The sequence below is a fragment of the Fundulus heteroclitus genome, chromosome 14 (assembly GCF_011125445.2).
Source record: "Fundulus heteroclitus isolate FHET01 chromosome 14, MU-UCD_Fhet_4.1, whole genome shotgun sequence".
NCBI classification, from domain to species: Eukaryota; Metazoa; Chordata; class Actinopteri; order Cyprinodontiformes; family Fundulidae; genus Fundulus; species Fundulus heteroclitus.
The window spans coordinates 14,174,496-14,197,829 of NC_046374.1; the positions used below are offsets into that span (position 1 = coordinate 14,174,496).

Sequence of the window (23,334 nt, forward strand, 5' to 3'; positions counted from 1 at the left end):
TGTTTTTAGACTTTAATGGTTAGGGAGACAGTTTTTTTGTCTTATAGAGGGCTGCAAAGGTTGTTGGTTCAAATCTCAGTCACTCTGGCTCTCTGAGCAGGACACTTTCCCACAAATTGCTCCCCATGTGCTACTCAATGTGGCAGCTCCCTGCTTGGGTTAAATGCACAAATGTTGCCTCTGTGAGACTATAAATGGATCTTATTTTTATATTTATTTCTAATGTAACATTTTTTTGATTTTTACAGACTCAGCTTTCCAGTTTAAAAGAGCCAGTGCACCTTCATAGGGACCCGTGGTAAAGACATGTAAAAAGCGCTAAAATAAATTCCTTTTTATTACTTTTTTATAAAAAAAAAAAAAGTGCCACTGGCACTGTCGCTTCATGCTTACTTGGTATGAGGTATTGCTGCAAAGCCATGGATGCAGATGGCTCTACGCTTCTTCAGGAGGAGTGAATGCTGCTTCTGAAGACTTGATGCAATCAACTGGTTCCCTTAGATAGGACATTTTTTGACCAATCTGTATAATCTGATTGAATTTGTGCCTCGAGATGACATGCTTCATGAATTGACGCTATATAAATAAAATTGAATTGAGCTGAATAACCTCACACCAAGATTAACTTTCCGTTTTCCAGTTCTTTATTGTCATTTTCAAATATCAAATACTAAAGGTTGCTATGAACTAATGGGGGATATGTTCACAGTCGTCAGGTTCTGCATTTTGAAACTGGAAAAAACAAACAGGAGGGAAGAAGGAAGGAAGGGTCACAAAAACAGACAAAGGACAGATGGAAGGAAGGGAGGGAGGTAGGAAACTTGGTAGGAGGATTGAACAAAAAGAGGGAATATGGGACAGACAGATGAGAAAAGGAGAAAGAAGGGAGGAGAGGTATAGGGCACAATGAAAGGAGTTCACTCCTTGGAAATTAATACTAAATTCACCTGGATTTATTTTCTAAATTATGATACAGATGATAAATGTGAATTTATTTCACAGCTTCTTACAAGTCCTTACTGGGTGCGACAAAACATGGCCGACGACCACGTTTAACTCCTGAATTCAGTTAGTAACGAGAAAATCTGCTCGCATTTTAGTTATCAGACTGAGGAAAAGTTAAACATGGGCCACTAAGCCATTATATCAATGTTGGTAATGATGCATGTAATAAGTCAAAAGAAAAAAATGGCAAAAAGAACAGTTTATAGAAAGCTTATCGCGTTTACTTTTTTTATATCAACGTTAAAGGTCTTTTTAAACTTATAGCGATAAAGCATCGTCGCCGAGCTTGCTGTATGCGTGATTAGCAGATAGATCATTTACGAAAGTCAATCATTTTCTCTATAGAAAAACCAAATAACTCACTTGACTTGAATGAGCTGTTCTTTTCAATTTAGATCGAATCAAAGCTGCTATCAACCAGCTACGTGTTCTTTCACTAGTTAGATGCATTAATAATGAGTTTAAAACGCATGTTGAACGTTCTTCATTGTGCAGCACAAGAACATGTTAGCTGAAAGCATCATCCAATGCAAATTAGACTCAGAAGTGCATCTAAAGATGGCATTTTTACACAAAAAGAGCTTAAAATGTCGCCTGCCTTGATTTGCTGGATAAGTAGGAAGACTCCCAAGGTTTTAATAAAGCAGCCTGACGTACATATGAAATAAACGCGAATGAATAGAGGCAGAGCAGACAGCTGCTAATTTGCTTTTCTGGCCTTGATGATGGTGGGAAAAAAAACAGACTAAACACAAGAGACAAATTACATAGACATATATTTATATGCATATGAATAAAAATACATATACATATTGTACAATATCTCAGCAGAGCGTGAAAACAGCTCCGTCAGCCCGGAAACCAAAGAGAGCCTCTTTAAATAAGTGCAAAATGTTAATGAGACAAAGAACTGTAAAGCATATATAAAGTCTTTTTTTTTTTTTAACCTAAGCTTTCTGCCACATTTTGTTTTTTTTTATTTCCTGTTAAAAATCACACAGAGCAGACACGGAGATAACTTGTGCAAAGACCCATTTATATATATATTTATATATAAATTTATATCTATGTACATGTTGGTCACAAGAAATAGCTGGTGCCGTTAGCTTGACTTCAGGTTTGTTTCACTGCTCGAAGAAAACAAACAAGGGGCCTCTGCCGGACCTCGACGGTGCATTATGAGGAATTAAAACAACAGCTTTCATGCAGTCTAAAACAAAAATCATGGAGAGGCCAATAGACGCCTGTAGCATTTTTCTTCTTTTAAATCAAAAGTAAAACACTTCGTCTCAGCTGGAATGAGAAGAAACCGATAAACAAACTACAAACGGGCTTTGTCTTAAACGGAGCAAGGCTTTATCAGTTCTTTCGCTCCACAAGAGGCAGCGTCTCGCTCTCACAACCCTTCCCCCCCCCCCGCCCCAACGAAGCTGAGCACACGATACAATAACTGCAGATATACATTACAAAACACCATCGATCAATGACACAAAAAGGAGTCAGTGCTGAATCGCAAGAGAAAAACAGGAAGTGTGAGAAGCCTTAACCTGTATATTTTTATTTTTATTATTCTTTTTTTTTTTTTTTTCCTTTCATTTACAATACCCTCCTCAGGTCACGGTGGCAGAGACTGAAACCGAGCAGGTTTGACTAATAAATAAGAGCCTTTTGCATCAATTGTCTCGAGCAACTGAAGCAAAAGCAAAAAAAAAAAAAAAAAGGGAACGAGAACATAGTGTGTTTACGGTGCGACGGGAAAGAGACGGCGTGGCTGCGAGGAAAAAAAGGAGAGTAATTTGCGAAGGAGTGCGTCGGCTTTACACGAGAAGCGGGCCTCCTGACCTCTCAGCTCCGTTTCGCTGCTCAATATTTGATGCAGGAGAGTGTGAATTATGGATGGTGCTTATAGAAAATAATACAGTGTTCAACAAGAGCACAGGTGTACCGCCGCAAAGAGCCCAGAGTGGGTGTTTTTCTTTCTCTTCGCGGTACAGCTGCGTTCAGAAATTATCGGCTACAAGCTGCTGCTACATGGGTGCGAAAAGGCCCCGCGAACCGACAGACCGAGGTCAGATCCTCTCCATTTGCTCCACGGGAAATTTATCTGGAAAAACTGGGCCTGCCTTCACTCGTAAGCGCTTTATAAATTGATGTCACGGCAGTGCCTTTCTGCTTTTTCTTTTTTCTTTTTTTTTTTTCTCCGTGCCGCTGAAACACCTTAGACTGACAGAAAATAATAATGAAAAAACACATAACGGGAGAAAAGAAAAAAAAAAATTCAAAAGGAAAACCGATGACAAACGGCAGCAGAAACGGGGGACTGGAAACGCAAACGACACGCACAAATTGAGGGCAAATGGTTGCAAATTGCAGGTTCTTGTGAGCGATTTGACCGAGAAGGAAGCCTGGAGGAACTGCTTTTTATGAGAAAGAAAAACATGAAACGGGTGATTCTTCCTTTGCTCTCCTTTCTACCTTCAATAAATGTAATTTTTTTTCCCCCAATCCAAGCACACGGAGGTCAGTTTAGCTTCAAATCATTCAATTAGAAAAAGTGTAGTTGATTATAAAACCAACTCAGGGACTGTAATAGCAGAAATTGCCTTTTCTAGGAATAAACTGCCGCCAAACGCTAACCAAGGAAGAAAACATTACGCCTTTCTTTCTTCAACACATGGTTTCGCTTCCAACAACATGAAGGCTGAAAAATGAAGCGACTGGTGGGGATGTGAAAAGAAAACAACAAGCTTAGAGTGCTTTCAATGGAGAGCAGTCAGAAGGAAGGGCCGAGGTGAAGTGTGACGGGAGGTGGAAAACGAGGAAGACGGTAACGATGTCGGCGTGACGCAGCGTGACGCTTCTCCACCAGACATGCACCGCTCAACCGTCTCAACGGGTTTAAAAAGAAACCTTTTAAAAAAAAAAGTTTAAACTTTTAATGTAAAAAGCTAAACACACAACATGGGGACAGACGGCGTGGCCTGACTTTCCTCTGGATGTGTCGACCGTTTAGTTACACTGCCCCTCCCCCACTTGTTGCTGCGCAGTGCCTCAGCTGGCTGAAAGGACCGCAACAGCATGAACACTGAAAGAGCGCCACTTTTTACTCCTGTCAGGCTACAATTCCCTCATTCTGGGCGAAGCTGCTGTAGGTTTAATTGTGTTTGCATCTTCTGGTGAGATTTTGGAAGTTGGCTTGAAGCTATTTTTATAGGTAGCTAATCTTGTGTGTGAGCTTAATGTTTAAAGTAACTAAATTTAGCGAATTTACTCTTTCTGAACAATCACACACCAATGGAAATGACTTGTTTCGCTTGCAGTGTCTGAGACGCTTCTAAGCATCCCTTTAGAGTAAAATAAAAATAAAAAAAAAGGATTGTTTCTGCAATCAGTGGATTATTTTCTGTCAGGTACCAGCAAATGACGAGTCAAGATAAATGGGGCTGTAATGGCTAAATATAAAACGGCCGCTGAAATACCTTGTATGCCTGCTATTTTCATCATTGCCAATATTACTCTTTTTCAAAATGAACCAAAAAATTTAATCTCCAGATGAATCCAGAGACTTTTCTGGTGTTAGTGGTGATTCTGACTGTAAAACTCTCCCGTCACTCTGTTCTTAACGAGCAATGGCCGCTCCCGCTGGCCTCTCACTCGTCACAAAGCGCTCGCAGGAGGCCAAGTCCTCACATAGAGGCTCCTCTCAGCTGCAGTCAAAGCTGCTTTCATCATGCCCAGACTGCTGATAAATCACTCATGAATTAAGAGCATATCTGGTGTCTGTTTTTGGTCCATTTAGATTGATGGTGTGGGTTGCCAAAAAGGTACAGATGATCAAGTTTCAGTGTCATCTGTTTGTACCAGAGTTGACTTTAGGGTTACAGATAAATTCCTGTAAGATCAGATCTGATGTTGGATTATAGAAACATAGATCTACAATAATTCAATACTACATGAGATCTCTTTATATTTTTTCCAAGAATGACCACGTTTTCAACCAAAAACCAAAATAATGGCATCAAACAATGGTCAACGACATAATGATCAAGCTCTCCATGTCTTGAAAGGTTGTAAACTATTTTAAACTCTGTTCCCTGTCTGTATCAATGGATTGACAAAGCAGCTGAATATGCTGGTATATGTGATTAGAGTCTATTTCTTCAGGTCGCCGTCCTAATTTTTGTAAGATAAAGGTGTAGCAACGCCTATATCATCTTCAAAGTGTTGGTTTTTTTAACATGTTTTAGCCCATATTTGCTCTGCAGTAGCCTCATGGGTAATAGGAATAAGGTGGCTAATTAGCAGAACAAGAAAAACGTGGGCTAATATGGTCTGGGCAATAAATATTTAAAATCTACTGCTATGACATTTCACAGGCTTCAGTCATTTTGGTTCATTGTGCCTCAGAATAACAGAAACAAATGTAATAAATCACATTATAATGACTGTTGATGAGTATAGTAGACTATTTTAGCAGCAGTTAGAATAATTATTGCTTTTCTGTTTTGAGCAAAAGCAATTAGACCCTGTTTTACATTTGAGTTAATACAAAATGAGAATCTCCTACAGGCCCACGCCTAAACTCAACTATTTTGTGAAAAGTCAGGTTGTGAAAATGGCGACCATGTGAAACAGGACATAACGAGCACAACACAAATAAAACCTAAAGACACAAGAGCAGACTTGCCATTTCACAAATGCATTTCACACGGAGGCTAAACATGTTAACTTTGGCCTCATGTGTTGTTTCTTTTGGGCAAATATGTTTGCTGGAGATGAATTTTCGGTGGAGCAACATGTCGATTCGTCGCCTGCAGCTGAAGCTCGAGACCCAAAAAGGCAGCAGGGGCAAAGATCCTCAGGTTGAATCTGTTAAAATGGATTCTTTCTCTGAACTCCCGCCGAGTTGATTTAGAAGGTGTGAGACGTGCAAATCAACATTAGTTCAGAGGTTTTCTCTGTCCGTTTCTCGGGGCCTACGCTCGATGAATGGAAGCTCGGCCACCTCAGAAAATTTCATCTGTGGAATGCTTTTCACCGTCCTTCTCTCTCTTGCCTTTGTCTCCGTTTGCTTTCGCGTTAAACCATCAGACCAAGATATGTACTGTAAGTTTGCATCGGTCAACCGGATCCTACCAATTACTGTTTTCGTACACAACCGAAGTAAAATGATAACAATATTTAAAAAAAAAAAGAATAAATTAAAAAAAAGGAAGATTTTTTACAAAAACTACATCTGGACACCAAACAGACTGATATTAAGATGCTACGATTATTTTTTTTTTTGTGTTTGTGTGTGTGTTTCTTTTCTACTGTGATAGCACATCAACTAAAAAGCCAACACGGCCCCTTGAACAGGAATATTTAGGTGTAATTACTGCCCGTCTCGTCCAGACGCAGTGCCAGCCTCATCCCAGCTCCGAAACTCTACAAGGATAGACCTCTGCGACGAGGAGAAAGCTTACTGTGGCGTTCCTGTTACAGGTCGCCTGCTGAGAAGGGGTTCAAACCATTCATGTCAAGTATGCTTTTTTTTTTTTCCTGAACAGTAAATGAAGGCCCATAAAAAGAGAGAGAGAGAGAGAAAGAAAATCACACACATACACACAAACTTACTGGACAGAAAGTGAAGAGTCACTTAAAACTACCGTAAATAGAGTGATGATAAAAACATCTGTCTGCAACATACACACTCCAACAAAAAAAACGTAACACTTTCCATCAAGTCTTTTTTTTTTTTTTTTTTTTTTCTCAGTATCATTTTACACAAAATGGCGTCGCTACAAAGCAACCCTGTCACTGCCGTTTTCACATTTTCTTTGCCTGTCCAGTGGCAGGATGAAGCTCCTAAAGTCACGTCCTCCTTCGGGCTCCTAAAAGAGAGCCCCGTAGTTTAGGAGACCGTTTTCTTCCCGCCTAGATCTGCCTCCTTCCTGTCCAGACGCATGTACGGCTCGAAGGCCGACGACCCGCAGCCGTAGGTGGACGTCAGTTCGTGATGGGCCCCGCCCAGGAGGGGCATGGAGAAGCAGAGGGAGTGCGGGGGCGGGACGCCCAGCCGCGGCGACGACGGAGTGCCGCCCAGAGACGGCAGCGAGAGGCCGAACGTCCCGCCGGGTAGGGAGCTGGGTGAGGTGCTGCTGCTGATCCCCGGGGAGGTGGAGGAGCCCCCGCCGGGGCTGCTCAGCAGGGAGCCGTTCGTGGGGTGAGCCGGAGGCCCCAGGAGAGCGTTAGGGGGCGGGGCGGGCCCTGACAGGAGGCGGCCCTGCTCCAGGAGGCGCAGGATGTTGCAGGTGGCCAAAGACTCTGACGTGGAGGAGGAGCGCTTGTCGGAGTCCTTGGTGGTGTCCTTCTTCTGCTTGGTCCGGCGGTTCTGGAACCAGACCTTCACCTGCAACAGCACAACACGCTTTGTCAAAGGAAGCAAACCCAGAGGAGTAATAAATAAACACAATCAAAGAGAAATCACACATTCATCAGCAGGGTTTTTATTGTTTTAAGTTGTTGGGTTTTCACATTTAAATATTCAGAGACCTGTTCAGTCCATCATCAGAAAAAGAGCTGAAAGATTATGGTCTCTACACCTTAGGTAGGAGAACATGTTAGCAGGACGATTATGACCAAAGAACTGTACAAATCTGGCCCTTATATAAGTTTGACAAGAGGAAAGACATCGTTGAAGGAAAGACATAAAAAGAAGTTCAGTTTAAAGCTTTACCACGGTAGCCTCGTGAGACCATCCTGATCTCGCGAGCTTTCAAGGTTTCACTCGCAGATCAGTCTGGCTACTTTCCGTTAAAGAAAATTTGGAGCAGTTCACCAAACGAACGTCCAATCAGCGTTGGCTTTGAGGCGGGTTGAGGTGTGACGCAACGGGAAGCGCGTCAGTTCAGTCTAAAGAACATGGCGGCTTCAGCCGATGAAACTAGCGTTAGCGTGGCTATCGAGCAAGTTTTATCGGAATTACAGAGTATTTCTCTGCTGAGCTAACGAGCCTTTACCTGCAGCAGCAAGAGTAGCTTGGCTTGTGGTTGTGTTCTCGTCGTCGCTCTGTTACGAGCAACGACGAAGCATGTTGACGAGTACGTCATATGCTTCGTTGATCTGATTGGTTTATTTGGCCCATTTATCACCAACATAGGCCAATCAGCTAACCAGTATTTTCGCCCCTTCCCAAAATTACTTCAACGGAAGGTTTCCAGATGGATATGCGGAGCAAATCCATCTGGCGGAGTCAGGTAATTACCACGGGCCTAATGAGGGACTTGGGAACCACATGGAAGAAGGTGCTCTGGTCAGGTGAGAGCCAGGAACATTTTGGCTCACGTATAAAACTGTACGTGTGACAGAAACCCTGACACTGCACACCACCCTAAATACCATTCTCATGGTGAAACATGGTGGTGGCCACATCATGCTACACAAATACTTTCTCCCATCAAGGATGGAAACCTGGGAGAAGGTTTCAATTGATCTGATTTTTTTTTTCTAATCAAACCTTAACCGCTTGCTCGTTCTTAGTTATATTTCCAGCAGAGTAAAGAGACTGATCTTTCAATTTTTTAATAAAAAAGGGAAACAACTTACATACATTTTTGCTGATAATTTGCCTAACTTGGGGTTTAAATGTCAATTTAAAAGGAAATCTCAGCTCATTTAGTGGGTTTGCACCAGTACCGAAGGTTTCCTTTTAATATAAATGAATTTTAATAATGTGTGAAAGAAAACAGGAGGGTTCTGTGTCAAGATCCATCATGCCTCCAGCAGCAGCAGCACGTTGGTTTAAAGCTCGGTGAACTCCACCTGTCCTTGTCTCTCATGTTTAATTGATGGAGCCCAGTGTAGATTTATAACACGTGGACAACTTGAAGAGTGTGTGACGGAGAGCGGAGGGCACAGAGGGGTCACGGCAGGTTGCTGGACGGAGAGCCCAAATCCTAGGTGGCTTGAGAGGATTCTCACACATGAATAATGGATTCACTGCTGACCAAGATACAGCAAACTCCATGTTCCCTGCAGATTCAGTGCAGCATGAAGGCAATCTCAGTACCAGCCGTCCTCATATACTCCGGCTAAATACTTCTTATTACTGCAGAAAGCCCTCCAGCTTCTAAGAATTCAAATTGCAGTATTACGTAATATCAAATGTTACATTTGTGCAACTTACAGGGCGAACTAAAGCAGAAAGTCGGGAGACATTTCTCTACTCATCACCACATCTGTACGGTTGAATTTTACGCTACATTACAGAAATATTAGACGCTTCAACAGGACCACTCTACTGTATTCTTTTGGAAATCGCCTAATCCCTGATAAGATTATGCTCTGTAAAAGCAGAGGTGCATGAGCCTGTAATCTTAAAAGCAAACCTTCATAAGACTGTTGCACAACTGCCCTAAACCAGCCCACCAAAAATGAGTAAGATCACGAATGTTACTGTTTTAACTTTTTTGTTCTATTCTGCAACCAAACACAAACTAATGCTTTAAACCTAAATGTTTCAAACTGACAAACCTGTCGTTGTTGCCTCTCTTGATCTGAGACCCAGAGGCCAAAACATAGTGAGTTGATTTTTGACTGGCAGAGATTAGATTGGTGTGTTGTAGTTCTCCGCTGTGGAGCTTTTGGAAATTTTCCCCATTTGGACTCACATTTAAAGCTCTAAATCCATGTAATACTGACTTTTGTTCTCTTGGTTGAGCCACTTTGTATTTCAACCAATAAAGGCACTGATTCGTACCTGCAGACAATTTCATATAAATATACATTACCATTGCCCATCAATTTTTTTTTTTTACAGTTAACTATTTCTGATTAACTATGGAGATACATAGAAAGCTGCTCAAATCTCAATATACCATTTAGTTTAATTGTATATTAAATAGTGCATTAAAATGAAAGCTTTGGCAAACCAACCTGTTCTTATGGGAAGCAATTCACTTATTATGGTAACCAATGCTATTATTCAAATTGCTTTTCTGGAGACTGTTTCTAATATTTTATCTTTCAAGCAATAGCGACATTTGTGAATTGTAGTGTTTTGGTTAAAATGGTCTCCAGGATCCGAGTAGCTACAGTAAATAACTGCTTTAATCTCACTGGCCACCAGGGGGCGACTACTCTGGTGGTAAAAAAAAAAAAACAACGAAAGCAAAGAGCTTGCATTTTTATGAATACAAATTTGTTTCGATATTACTGCAATCAAAAAACGTATTTCAAAAATGTTTTGAGAGTAATGTAAAGTTGAACCTACATTTTTTGCGGTTTGCATTGTTTTCAAATCACTTTTTACAAATTACATTCTCTGCATTTCTTGTAAGAAGAAGACTTCTTTTAGCCTCCATACGCATCATCCCGGCATTGTTTCTGTGGGCCGGTGCAGACCAATAAAAAAAGCTTCTCAGTTTGTGTCCAGGCTGAGCAGTAGAAATGCTAAAGTCTATGCTAACCAATATAAAGCTGTCGCTGCTCAACCCTCCACACACACACACACACACACACACACACAATATAGGTCTAATCCTATTTAGTGAACATGCTGCTAAGGAACATGGAATTTGAAAACATAAAAAGCTAAAAAACAAATTGTCATTAGCTTTTCGGGGGTAAATGTTGAACCCCCCCCCCCCTCCCCAAAATACAAAAACAACTGAAAAGAAGAAAAAAAACGATACACCGGACTGACAGTGATCCAAGTAATTTAATTAAAGTGTCTAATAGCAAGTAGCTTGGTTACATAGCATATTAATTGGTAAATTTAACTGGTTTTCAAACAAACTGGAACAACAACAAGTTGGGTTTGATGTAACGCCCAGATCCAAGTTCCTACTTTAGAGGTATAATGTTACAATCCATTTGCCTCGGAAAACAAAAATAGGACTTGGAAATGTGGTAGACCCGGGTAAAAAGCATTCCAGTCAGCACAGTCGGAGATGTCAGGATTACAAAATAAAAACAAAAAAGTTAGGATTCCAATATGGCGACGGCCATGAAACTGTTGTTTTGTACATAGTACCTCTTTTAAACTGTCCTTTAAAGCTGTACTTTCCACATGCAAACACTTTTTCAGAGTTGCAGCCGGTACATGTAACATTGGTACTAGACACACTCTTACAACTGTCTCTTGTAAAATAAATGTGCTTTATCACATCTTGCTGTTGTTGATGCGAGGAGCTGCCATGTTGGATCCAACAACTGGCCTTAAAACATTTCTCAGATTTTCCGAGGGGAAAGTCCGACTATAGCAGTCGTTACAGTTGATTTTTGTGATAAGAAGCCAGGATTTCTGAGTTCTGACAGCAAATGGAATGCAATATAAGGAATGCAGTAAAGGTAAGGTAACCAGATTTCTGAAATCAAATCTGGGGACATTTCTTGTTTGTACATAAAAAGCATTACATCTCATCAAGATGAAATTAGGAAACGGGGACAGTAATGGTTTCATTTATTTTTACATATTTATTAATATTTAAACAACAAAAATCAAGTGTAAAAGCCAGGAATGTGCCTCTCCACACTGTTAGTATATCCTAAGATTAATAAAATTAATAAATCGATAGTGCTATTAGTAGAAAACAAGAACTATGTCTCTGGGTTGGGGCAAAGTGGGGAGGGTGGGAGCGGAGGGGTCAAGGGTGGTTAGCAGAGCTTTCCAATTTTGTTGGACCCAAAGAGCTCTGCCACCTCCTAAGGGAAGAGTGACATGAGGCAGCGCAACCAGCTACCGTAATAACAGTCTACACGCAACATTTCCCCCCTCGGTAAAATCGGGGACATTTCCGGGGGCAGCTTTAGCTGGGGACAGGTGGTCCAAAACGGGGACTGTCCCCGGAAATCGGGGACGTCTGGTCACTATCAGTAAAGGTAGCCATAAGCATTTCTTCCTGGTTCGATTGTCTTCATCATCTCAGTTAGTTTGTGTTAATCTTTCAACGATTGATACCGTTTTTGTTTTTTATCATTCGGGGGTGGGGGGGGGGTAGGGGGGGGGGGGGGGGGGTTGAGTATCACTTAAGACAGCCTGAGTACCAATGAAACAGCCATATAGAAAGACCCAAAGGAAATGCTAAGCTTAGCATCATTAGCAGCTAACGGTTAGCCAGTAATGGTGTTCTTGTTAATAAATTGTTTGTGCCTTATCTGACGCGCGTTTTTTTGTTTTTCTACACCCAATATATTCAATGCTTTTTTTTTAAACGTGTTGTCAGACTTCCATGTGAGATTGACCAGGACGTCGTACTCCCAGACTTGCTTAGTTTCAAATATAGGGAATAGCTTGCAGTTCAACTGCTCATTATGCTATAGTCACAGTTTTTAATTTTTAATCTGAACTTAATGATAAACAGCTAGCTACTATTTGGGCTGACAGTCATTTAGTCTTTTATGATGGTTAAAAAAAAAACCAAGAAGATTGTAACCTTCAGGTTTTGTATGGGCTATTCCAAATTAGATGACTCAGAGGGATGTAGCAGGAGGGACAATCTGCTGTAATTAGTAGCTAGGCTGGCTAAATGGATTGGAGCTCTGGATTAGAGTCGGTGGGTTTAGATAGTGGAACTTGATCCAATCCAACAAGTGCTTAAAACCATGCCTTGCAATCCCATCGTTGTGTTAAATTTCCTTCAATATATTGTTTTGGCTCAGACAACAAGTCGCTTTTCATCATTGGATCTTCATTTGTTGGAGCATCCGAATCATCTCGACAGTAAACTGCTGCGGTGGGGGGAAGTTAGAGATCGATGGTGTGGTTGGTAATCAGGCTGGCAGGTGTAAACTATCGTATCACCGAACTGTAAAGGCGGGCTCAGCAGGAAGTTAGGTCAAGTGAGATCATGGGTTTCACTACAGACCTCTGCGCAAATAATGGGATCGGAGAAGATCCCACAGCTCAGGGTAGAGTACGAGGGACAACAGGTCTGCAAAGACCAAAAAGAGACACGGAGGGAAAAAAGGAAGCGCACAAGATGGGGCAAACTTCTGCTTATGCTGGATATCTTTTGTTAAGCCCCCACACCTTTATCTTTAGATCTCCACGTGCATTTTCCTCATGTGCCAACTCTTGCCAAAACACCCACATCCCATAAAAGGCTTTGACAACAGATAACACTCTCAGCCAATCAATTTCCTTTATCCCCGTGAGGAGGGCGTGGCTCTGGCTTCTGCTCACATTGCAGTCCTCCTACATCTTGCTGAAGCAAAAAAGATAGGGGGTAGGGGGGGCACTAAAAAAGAAGCTTGATGGTATTTTACAGGGATTTTATTAGACGGATGGAAATGATGAGCAGAAAAGAAAGCAATACTGCCTTTGGTACAACTACACTATTACATGTAAATCCTTGTTAATGGGATCCAGAGTTCAGCGCTGGGGCAGAGATTACCGAGGGAGATCTGGATCTGCCGTGACCTGCATTTGCCCTGGGCTTCAACCTCCGGCCTTCTTGGTTTGCACTATGGCGAGGACTCCAACACTGAGGATGCCAGGGATGCCAGAGGGAAGGATGTGCTAAAATAAACACTAAAACCAAGTAAAATTTGCTCACCCTTTTAGTCCGACATCTACATTGTTATGTTTCTAGGTCACGAATCCTACTCAGATGAAACGGTAGGCGTGGTCCCGGTGTCTTTTTAGATTTGGAAACCATCTCTTTTGGTGCATCTCTGATGAGCAAACAGCTGCATTTTAAAGATTAACAAACTAAATCTGCATTTAGCCAACAGACAAACCCCTGCTGGTTCCTACCAGAGACCTAAATATTTACAACGGCTCCCTTATTTAGTCCTTTAGCTTAAAAACAAAAAAAAAAAAAAGCCTAGCTGTAGGCACAGGTAGGCGTTCTGTGACAAAACACTGGTATGCCTGCAGGTGCAACGTGCTACTACACCATACCATCTATAAAACGAATCTGCCTTTAATCTCCTTTTGAAAGACAGAGGAGGAGACAAAAGGCCAAAATGACAAAGAAGCATTAAATGATGAAGACAATGGAGGCAGATTAGGGCTGTTCGATTTTAGGACAAGCTGTTACTGCACCAGTAACGCTGAATATTTTGATGATGATATTGGTTGCAATTAACCCTGCTTTTCTCATTAGTCCCTTTCTGTTTTGCCAGCAAATTACTCCTATTCATGAGCTGTCACTGAAATCTACATCTGGTGGCGGCATCAAGGACAGTGGGAGTCAATCCAACTAGCCAAACGTAATCATCACACTTCAAGCACGACAGTCAACCAAACATTGCATCCAATGCTCCAAATGCGACATTGCACATGTTGATGTTGCGATGGTGACTGGAGTTCAATCTGTTCTGCAGCTCTAAACCAGATGCAGACCTTGGAGAGGTGGCATACATTTAAGTTCATGGGAAGAAGGATGAGGCCAACATGTATGTATATATATATGTATGTATATATATGTGCGCAAGCCAGTCAAGCCAGTTGTGAACTCAGATCAAGCTGGTAAACTGCACCAGAGGTAGAAAGGTTAAGTCAGATCAAGACTAAGAGTGCATTTAATAGCTCACTTCTAAACCCTGCCTTGTCCCACAACACCAAGCTAAGGGAAACAATGGGATAGGAAAACTGTTTTTATCTCAGCACCATGTAGTTAAGTGCCGCTGATGGGAAACATTATTTACTAATACATCAAAGTGTAACAAAACCCGGAGGTGAAGCAAATTATTTTGTCTGTTTGGGCTTTCATAAGGACCCTGGGTGACTCTTTTACACTTTTAATGACCCCTGCAGCAGCTCGCTGCTCTCACGGTGACCCTGCTCAGACCCTCTGATCCCTGCCATGTGACAAGCATGCACAGTGAAAAACATTTTTTTCCCCCGAAGCCCGTACCAGGCACACCAGGAGCTTTAGGACTGCGTGTACTCAACCAATGGACACAGGTATGATGGAGAGAAAAAAATATATATTCTGGTCTCTTTAATAAGACCAGAAATGGCCCCATTAAATAAGCCCTGTTTAATAATTAGAAGCAAGTTGTTCCTCTCTACTGCTGCCACATGCTTGCTCAGGATCAGACATTGCTGCAAACTTTTTACCAACTGTCATTTTACATCTTGTAGTATCAGTCTTCATATGTGTGATAGACCAACAAAGGGCAGTGAATAAAGAAATAGAATAAAAAAAATGGAGACTTTAGTTTCATAAAAAAAAAAACAGAAAAGTGCAGTGGGCCTTTGAGTTCAGCGTTATTTTTGGTCTGATACCCCTCAATAAAATGCAGTGCACAAAAAAAAATTAACCAAAACATGGCTTTTCATTCAAACCAAAAGACTGGTCAAAGTAGAGCATTAATTAGAGAAGCAGAAAAGAGACCCGTGGTAACTATGGAGGAGCTGCAGAGATATACAGCTCAGGTGGGAGAATTTGTTGACAGTATTTATAAAGTATTAACTGATAGGACTATTTTGCCAGGGGATAGTCCTTCAGGTGGGAATCAAGAAGTGTTTATTGGCACCGCGTGTTATCGTGGTGACAATTTTTTCCAGGACATAAACCGGCTTAGGGTACATCCAATAAACAGCCAGTAATGAACAATGGGTACAGGACAGGGTTTTTTGTTTGTTTGTTTTTATATAGAGAGAGAAATTAAAGCATGGAAGAAAAAAAAAACAGCACAATCTTTAGGGTCTGCTAGGACTCACACAAACGGTGCATTTCCCGGATGGGTGGGATCTGTGGCAATGTGTCTGGCTCTCCTCTGGACTCGTGCAGCACAAACAGAGTCCAGATCTTGCAGGCGGCCTCCAACAATTCTCTGTGCTGTCCTCACCACCCGTGCTAAGACCTTCTTCTCCATCACCGAACCATACCGAACCCACCCATACCAGCCAGTAGTGGCAGCTGGCCAGACAAGATGGCGCAGCGGTCCACGGCCATCACTGACACATCCACGCAAGGCTGGGACTGAAATGCCCAGTCCATCTAAAGACAGCACCGCCCCGGTGTTAGCATCCACACACCCCTCAGCCTCAGACGCAGATTCAGTTAATCAAGACCAAAGCATTTCAAAATTATTCTGGTTTTTCTAACAAGCAGGCCCTTTATCCATAGAATCCAATTCTTTTCATAATGTTTTTTTTAATAAATCATATTTAAACTCTTTTTCTTCTTCTAGTACTTTAACATTTTATTTTTTTTGCAATCATTAGACCTGCAAGAAAGGTGTGACATTTATTAATTGCCAAATCCACTTCTGTGATGTCACCTAAAAAGCTAAGTGAGGGACAGACTGGGACTGTGCACTCCTGGCATGTTAATAGCTCTTCAGATACTTTTAACCAAAAGCCATAGACATGTGGAAAGTGCCAGAGAGAGCGTGCGTTATTAAGCGAGTGTGTTTTATGAAAGATTTTGTATTGTACAAGCTGAAGGTTGGCATTTTTCCATCTTTCAAAAAGTATCTGTGCAAATGTTTCTCCAAAAGATAAAATCTGTTCAAGCGCACAAATCAGTCCAGACCTAAAAACCAACTGAAAATCGATTGCTTGACTTGATGTGCGCAGATGCTCTCGATGCAGTCAGACTGAGGCTGATCTGTTGGTCGACTACATAAAGTCATGATAAAATACGCTGAAGAATGTGGTTGTGATGCGACAAAATGTAAAACAGCTCAAGAGGCATGAAGCACTGCAAGTCCACATGTGATAAACGGAAACTGAGAAAGGTGCCGGACTGAATGTACATGAATCTGAGCAGGACTTGGGTTGGATTGAATTAAATTTATACCTTTTACATTTGAATATCAATCTGCTCTGATTAACTTGCCTTGATATGACATTCAATGTAGTTTAATTCAGTTAAACAGAAATTTAATTGAACTGAATGTTATACTGTCTATGTTTACAGCTGTCTTTCGTGGTACCTTTTGCTCCCTGACTTCCAGAAATGATGTGGATCTTGAAAATTGATAGGATTAAAATCATATCATTTTGGAATATATCTGAGATTGTTGCCATTATTGAGCCAAATTCTATAAGGCCTATAGGGATGTGTTAACAAAGATAATATTAGAAAGAAAGGAATGACTGGATTGTGACCTTGTTTGTCGAATTTTGGAATATGAATCTAGAGCATTGCACCCGACACCAGGATTACAAAACTGCACTCCTCTGGCTCTGACGTCAGCTGCTGACGAAGTTCACCATCGCCTCGGTTTGGTGCTACAAGCTGCTTCATGGAAACACGTCTCTCACTGATGGAAGCAGCTCGGCGCAACAATGTGCCTCTTTCCACTCTGTCCTCATTACCTGATCTCGTTCATTTGTCCAGCCCTACATTAACCTCCTATGAAAAAAAAAAAAAACCCTTTTCACGATGTCGTCATCGTTGTCATCACATCCTCGCTGACCCCTAGACCTCAGAGCAGCTCCGGTCATGGTTCAGCTGGGGGTTAACGCCGTCTTACTGAGTGGCTGGTAGATATTGTTGACTAATCCTCCTTAGTGTAAAAGCACTTGGGAGCGTTATGAAGCCCATCCCTTTCTCTCTCTCTCTCTCTTCATGCCGCTTTCCTCGTCTCTTAGCCCCTCCCCGTGTCCCACTCTCCATAGATTGTGCGCTCCCCCGTGGCTCAGGTTCCTCTGGGCCAGCTCGCTCATTTGCCAAAAAAACACAGTGAAGCATCTGGATGCCATCCAATAAGATTCACTTCCATGTCGCCCTGCAGTTGTTTCAGTTTCCACTGACCTTCTGCAGAAAATTCAGCCATATCTTTGCCACACATCCCCCCCCCCCCCCCCCCCAAATCTCTGATTTTCATCTTTTTAGGAATTACGCTGGACTTTTAACCCACAGCTAGATGCATTAACCTATGGCATCTAGCTGTGTTCTAACTATGTGCCTGAATTTTAGAATGGATCGTGAATATTTGTCATTTTCTTAATATTCGTGATCCTTAGGTCTTTAGGATTCTGTGGTTCATTTTAAGCTTCAGCATTCGTTTAATTTACTGAACAATACCCTCGAAAGAAAGAGATTACTTTTATCTGATGTTTTATTTCCATCAAAGCAAAAAGACATTTTGCCTCTACTAAGAGCACGATTACTGTCAGCCGCTCCTCAAAATGGGAAAGACAGGCGGACATGCCATTCAACAGTGTTGATCATCAAAAGTCAGTAAACTCCACATTTTATGCCCATCATAAGGCATGGTGGAGGATCTGTGATGCTCTGGGCCTTTTTCTCTTCCCAATGCTGTATAACATATTTAAAAACTTATTTAAAAGTACTAATGGAAATCATTTTAGGAGGAAAAAATACTTAGTCTGTTTTTAAATTTTTTTTTTTAACATTTGAATGTCAGAAATTTGTTTAAACCATTCTGAAAAACCTCTTTGAAAAGCCCGTCAGAGAGGTCAGATGCTTCTTAGAATTTCTTACAGACTATTTGCATGCAGCTCCAAGTATTTTGACAATTCATCGTTTGCAACGCGCTCCAGGTCTTCAGGTTAGAAGACCGACCCGCCAGTTTATTAATCTGTAATAAGCTCCTTCCACAGTTTCCCTGTTACATTCAGGCCTGGACTCTCCAAACACTGATATTATCTCCAGTCAGTCGAAACATGCTGGTAAAAATTAAGAGCCTGCTTTCAATCTAAATAATTCCCAACTATTTCTTTCCTGTAATTAATTGAATTATACACTAATATGGGAAAAGTGAGCGATGCAAAGTGCGGCACCTTGCATAGCTCTGCATACACAGCACGGGGGATTATATTTCTAATCTGACGCAGACCACTGCAACGTCTATCCTTACAGTTTAAACAAGGTGGAGTTCAAATCTCAGTCAAGTCCGATGAATTCTGGGTGAGCTCAGGCAGAATCCCAGGAGCGACTCTATTTAGCTGCGTGCTCCAAATTTAGAAAATCATAAGTAGAAAGAAGTGTTTGCAGCACTGAAAGTCCAGGGTTATGTCAGGTCAGATGAAACTGGATGGCCCTCACTGTTTCGTCTCCTCCACATTTTAAAAGAAAATACTTCATTTTGAGCTGACTCCAGGTATGTGGAGCCGTCAGTCTCTGTTGCAGTAGTTGACGTGTGCGTGAGCTTCCTCTGCAGGTGTCTCTGTGCTACACGGCGATACACAGCAAATGTCAGAAAGCAGCTGAGGTCAGACCTGTGTGTGTGTGTGTGTGTGTGTGTGTGTGTGTGTGTGTGTGTGTGTGTGTGTGTGTGTGTGTGTGTGTGTGTGTGTGTGTGTGTGTGTGTGTGTGTGTGTACTCGCTTGTACATAAAACGCCCCGTATCTAATTTTTTCTGATTTCTTATTCCTGCGGCAGAAGAAAGATTACACGTTGCTCCGCACGCCTGGAAAATTACACTATCCTGGGCTCTTTAAGAGAGGCTGATGAAGCCAGGCGACTCCGTCTGAGCGAGTCATTAAGGACGGACTCGGCTAAGACTTAATTGCTATTATGTTTTCTCTGATTATCTAATCAACTGATTAGATAATCAGCACCTCAGAGGTTTGTCTCTGACCATCATCGAGTCAGTCAAAAGTTCCTGTTTTACACACAAGGCTGCACAGCATCGCGTCCAGTGGCTGAAAGCACAAAGGCACCGAGTGTCTGTCCGTCCGTCCGTCCGTCTGTCTGTCACACTCCCTTTCCTATTTCGTTCTCTACTCCAAGTGTCTGGGGACAATCCCTGCACTGTGTGGCCGCCTCCCTCCCACATCTGCACGCCTATGCATTGTAGTCGGGTCCTCTGTGCTCCAGACAAGTGGCCAGACACCGTCTGTCTGGGCCGTCATGGGGACGACACTCACAAGGAGACCATTCACAGCTGGAAGACACACATATCTCATCTCTCCTTGCCCGTCGTGTGGCAGAATGGCGAGATGGTTGTATGATTAATCTGTTTAACTGCTAGTGTGTAGGGTACGTTTTTGAACGCTTTGTGACGTTAAAGTGTAAAAAATAAAGAAATCTTTATGAATAATCGTTGACTAGGGTTCCATGTTCAGAGGAGTTTTGTCTCCTCAGTCTACATGCTTTGCTCTTAGGGCTGAGGCACTTACTGGTTTAAATGATCACCCTGGGGAGATATCCTGGTGTTGCTGTTTTACTGTGAAATTACCTTAAAGAGATAATGCTATCCTTTGTAAAACTAAATGTAGCTGTATTTTGGACTTTAGAACTGTGTGAAGGAGACTTTTTGGAGGTTTTAGTCTACATACATGCAGAAGGAAATAAGTAACCCTCTGTCTGCTGGCATCTCAGCATTGGATGCAAAGTATAAGGTAACTTTTAAGTGAAAGTGTGCAGGGGAGTCTGGTTTATCTGTTTAGATTATTAACTTTATTGTTGTTATTATTATTACTTAAAAATATGATAGTAAAAATTAATGACAATAATCATTATTATTGATATGACGAAATTAATAACTTCTACTAACGCTGCTACTATTACTAGTATTACTGCTACTACCACAATGAGGATGATGATGATTATATTTTTTTTTATTGTTTTATTTTGAAGTTATACTAATAGTAGTAGTGGTAGTAGCTGCAGAGTAGTACTTCTGGCATCATCACTGATGACGTATTATGATCAGAATCATTATTTTACCATATTACACTTCTTTCGCTACTAATATTGATAATAACAATAGCAAACAATATTGCTTTTAGTATATAATAAGAAGAATGTTATTGATAATATTTATTTAGCTGGCTTCACTCTTATTGCTATAACGTTAGGATGTAATATCAGTTTATGCACGTTTCTTACACATTTTGATCATGGTAACATTGATAAAACTGACATACCATTATTTCCCTACATGCGGCCCACCAGCCACAGACGCGGCACTGATAAATAAAACAAATCATCACACATTAAAGCCTGCCGTACTGACCCATCAGTTCTCCCAGAAAGGATGTCACCGTTCTGAGAAAATCTTGCACGGCTCATGCGCAGATTATGAGTGGCTCTGTTAAATTTAGAGCGCTTATAAACCCTGTGGCTTGTAGCCTGACGGTATGTTCCCAGAAAGGGAAAAGGCTCATATAACGCCAAGGCTGGAGAAAACACTGCAGCCTTTTAGTGGACCTTGTAAGACTGGAGGGAAATCTCCAAAACGATCTTCTCTCACAAATGTGCGAAATCATGCTTTAAAAATATTTCATTCATCTGCATTTTTTTTATCATTTAGTCAAGACGATCTTTAAAACCCTCGCCTCGGTCTCCTTTAGCTGTGTGCTGTACAAACGGCTACGGCTCGTCACCTGGTCGACATGAGAAAGATTTCTGACAGGCAGCGGTAGACGTTCTGACTAGCTCAATTTAAAGGCAAACCCTGATTTTTGTGCCACTATAAGAATGTTAACTTCCAAAAAAACAGTTTGGTTTGGGTGCCTAAACTAAACAGGAGACTGAAGAAAAAAAACGGAAGTTTTAAAAAAAAAAATGGGATTAATAAATTCAAGTTCTTTCATCCAGTAGGATTTACAGTATATACAGGAACATACAATTTTTATGGCATTGTCATCAACCTCCAGCGACAAAGTAATTTTTGCTGTGAAATAAAAGGTGAGAGACTGTATTGGAAGATCTAAACTATAAAAACTCTTAGGCCCCTAATAGAGCCAAGGTAGATTATAGGGATTAGCCCGAGTGAGACGGATGGGAACTTGTTGTAAAACCTGATAATAACAGAACATCTCCAACCCAGATCCAATCAATCAAGAGTAGTTTGTTTTTTTATCTGAGTTTGAAAAGTGCTTGACTGGCCGACCTGTTGCTTGCGATACCAGTTGTGGTCAAAGGGGATAATGATATGGCTGGACAACAACACAATATCCTAAATTTGTACAAAAGGACTAAGTAGCTTCATAATTACCAACATCGGGCACATGTACAGTTACCTTTTGTTTGGAAAAGTTAACGTTTTCCTGTTAAAAACTATTCAACACACCCAAAACCTCAGAAAGCCTTTGAGATGGGGCTCTTCGTGCAGCAGAACGCTGAGATTTCATTCCAGAAGGACCAAATGGCGGCGTTTTATTGAGTTAATCAGAAAGGTCTGTCGGCCTGACAGCCGCTTCATAAACGGCGCCTCCTTTGTTGCCACGTTACAACCACGGCCTCTCGTGCGTTTTAGCGGGACTTTGTGATGGGCCGACACAAAGCGGTGCACCACTGCGAGGCGTTTCGCTCAACTCTCCGTCCTGTCCATGCTGAGAGAACACAGAGCCCACAGCATAATGCTGCCACCACCGCCTTTCACCATGGCAGATGGAGTTTCCTGTATGAGCTGCAGTGTTCGCTACCGCCACACATGCTGTTTTCAATGCAGGCCAAAGAGCAAACAGCTTCTTCCCTTTTTTTTTTATACCACACTTCCATAAATCCCAGCTCTGTAGCAGATCTATAGCTAATAGTTGCCCTTCAACAGACTCCTCCACCTGAGCCGTGGATCTCAGCAGCTCCTCCTGAGTTACCACGGGTCTCTTAGCTGCTTCCCTGGTTGACGCTCTTTCTGGCTGGCCTGTCCCCGGTGAAATTTATCAAGCAACAAGAGGTGACTAATAGAAAAAAGGAGGTGAAAGCGTGCCGACCTCTGCTATCATTATGCCGTATGAATCAGACGCAACGAAGTCTAAATGAAAGAGCAGGCCTTGACCTCAGATATTGTATAGGATTTAAGTTTAATAAGCAGTTATGTAAATGTCAGGTTAAAAAAAAAATTTAATAAAAGGAACGTTTAATGTATGCCTGAATGGCAAGAGCTAGATCACGGCAGCGTTTCAGCGAAATGTTCCTTTGTGAGGCCTTTTGTTGGGCGATTTCAGCAGCTCTGTGAGCAGCAACAAAGGCTGCGCATCGGCTGCATTTAAGACGAGCCTGACCTATCCCTCACTAAGCTCCGTGTAGAACAGACGTCGGCATAAGAGCAGAAATATGTCCCGTCAAAACCCCTCCTTGAACGCTGTCAGAAGAGGAAAGAAAAACACCCATATCCCGGGCTCGCTCTGTCGGCTTTACATTAAAGATTAAACATGATCCGATGAGCGAGGAACCTTCGGTTCTCCGCAGGATTAAGGCCGTTCGGATGCCCCCACGGCAGACAATCAATTCAACGGCTTTTCCAAACTGACCCAGGCGCACACGGTCATCCAATAACGTTCATTCCCCTTGAGCAACTTCACGTGTTACATTATAAGCTTCGCTGTATCTCGTTTGGGTTTTTATGTGACGGAGCAACATAAAGTCACACACAACCATGAACTGGAAGGACGAGTTACAAAGGTTCGGATGTAGCTCTGAGAGAAAAGAACATTATCTTTTAACTCATAACTTTGGGGGGGGGGGG

At 41.8% G+C, this 23,334-nt stretch overlaps 1 protein-coding gene across 1 annotated transcript in view; it reads right to left on the reverse strand.

Annotated features, from left to right (window-relative positions):
* Nucleotides 1-1,768: 1,768 nt before the first annotated feature.
* vax2 (ventral anterior homeobox 2) overlaps nucleotides 1,769-23,334 on the reverse strand; it is a 32,521-nt gene continuing 10,955 nt past the window's right edge. Inside the window, exon 3 of the mRNA XM_012854449.3 lies at nucleotides 1,769-7,396. Coding sequence (XP_012709903.1) covers nucleotides 6,899-7,396 — 498 coding nt within the window. The 3' untranslated portion in view covers nucleotides 1,769-6,898. The remainder of the gene's footprint in view (nucleotides 7,397-23,334) is intronic.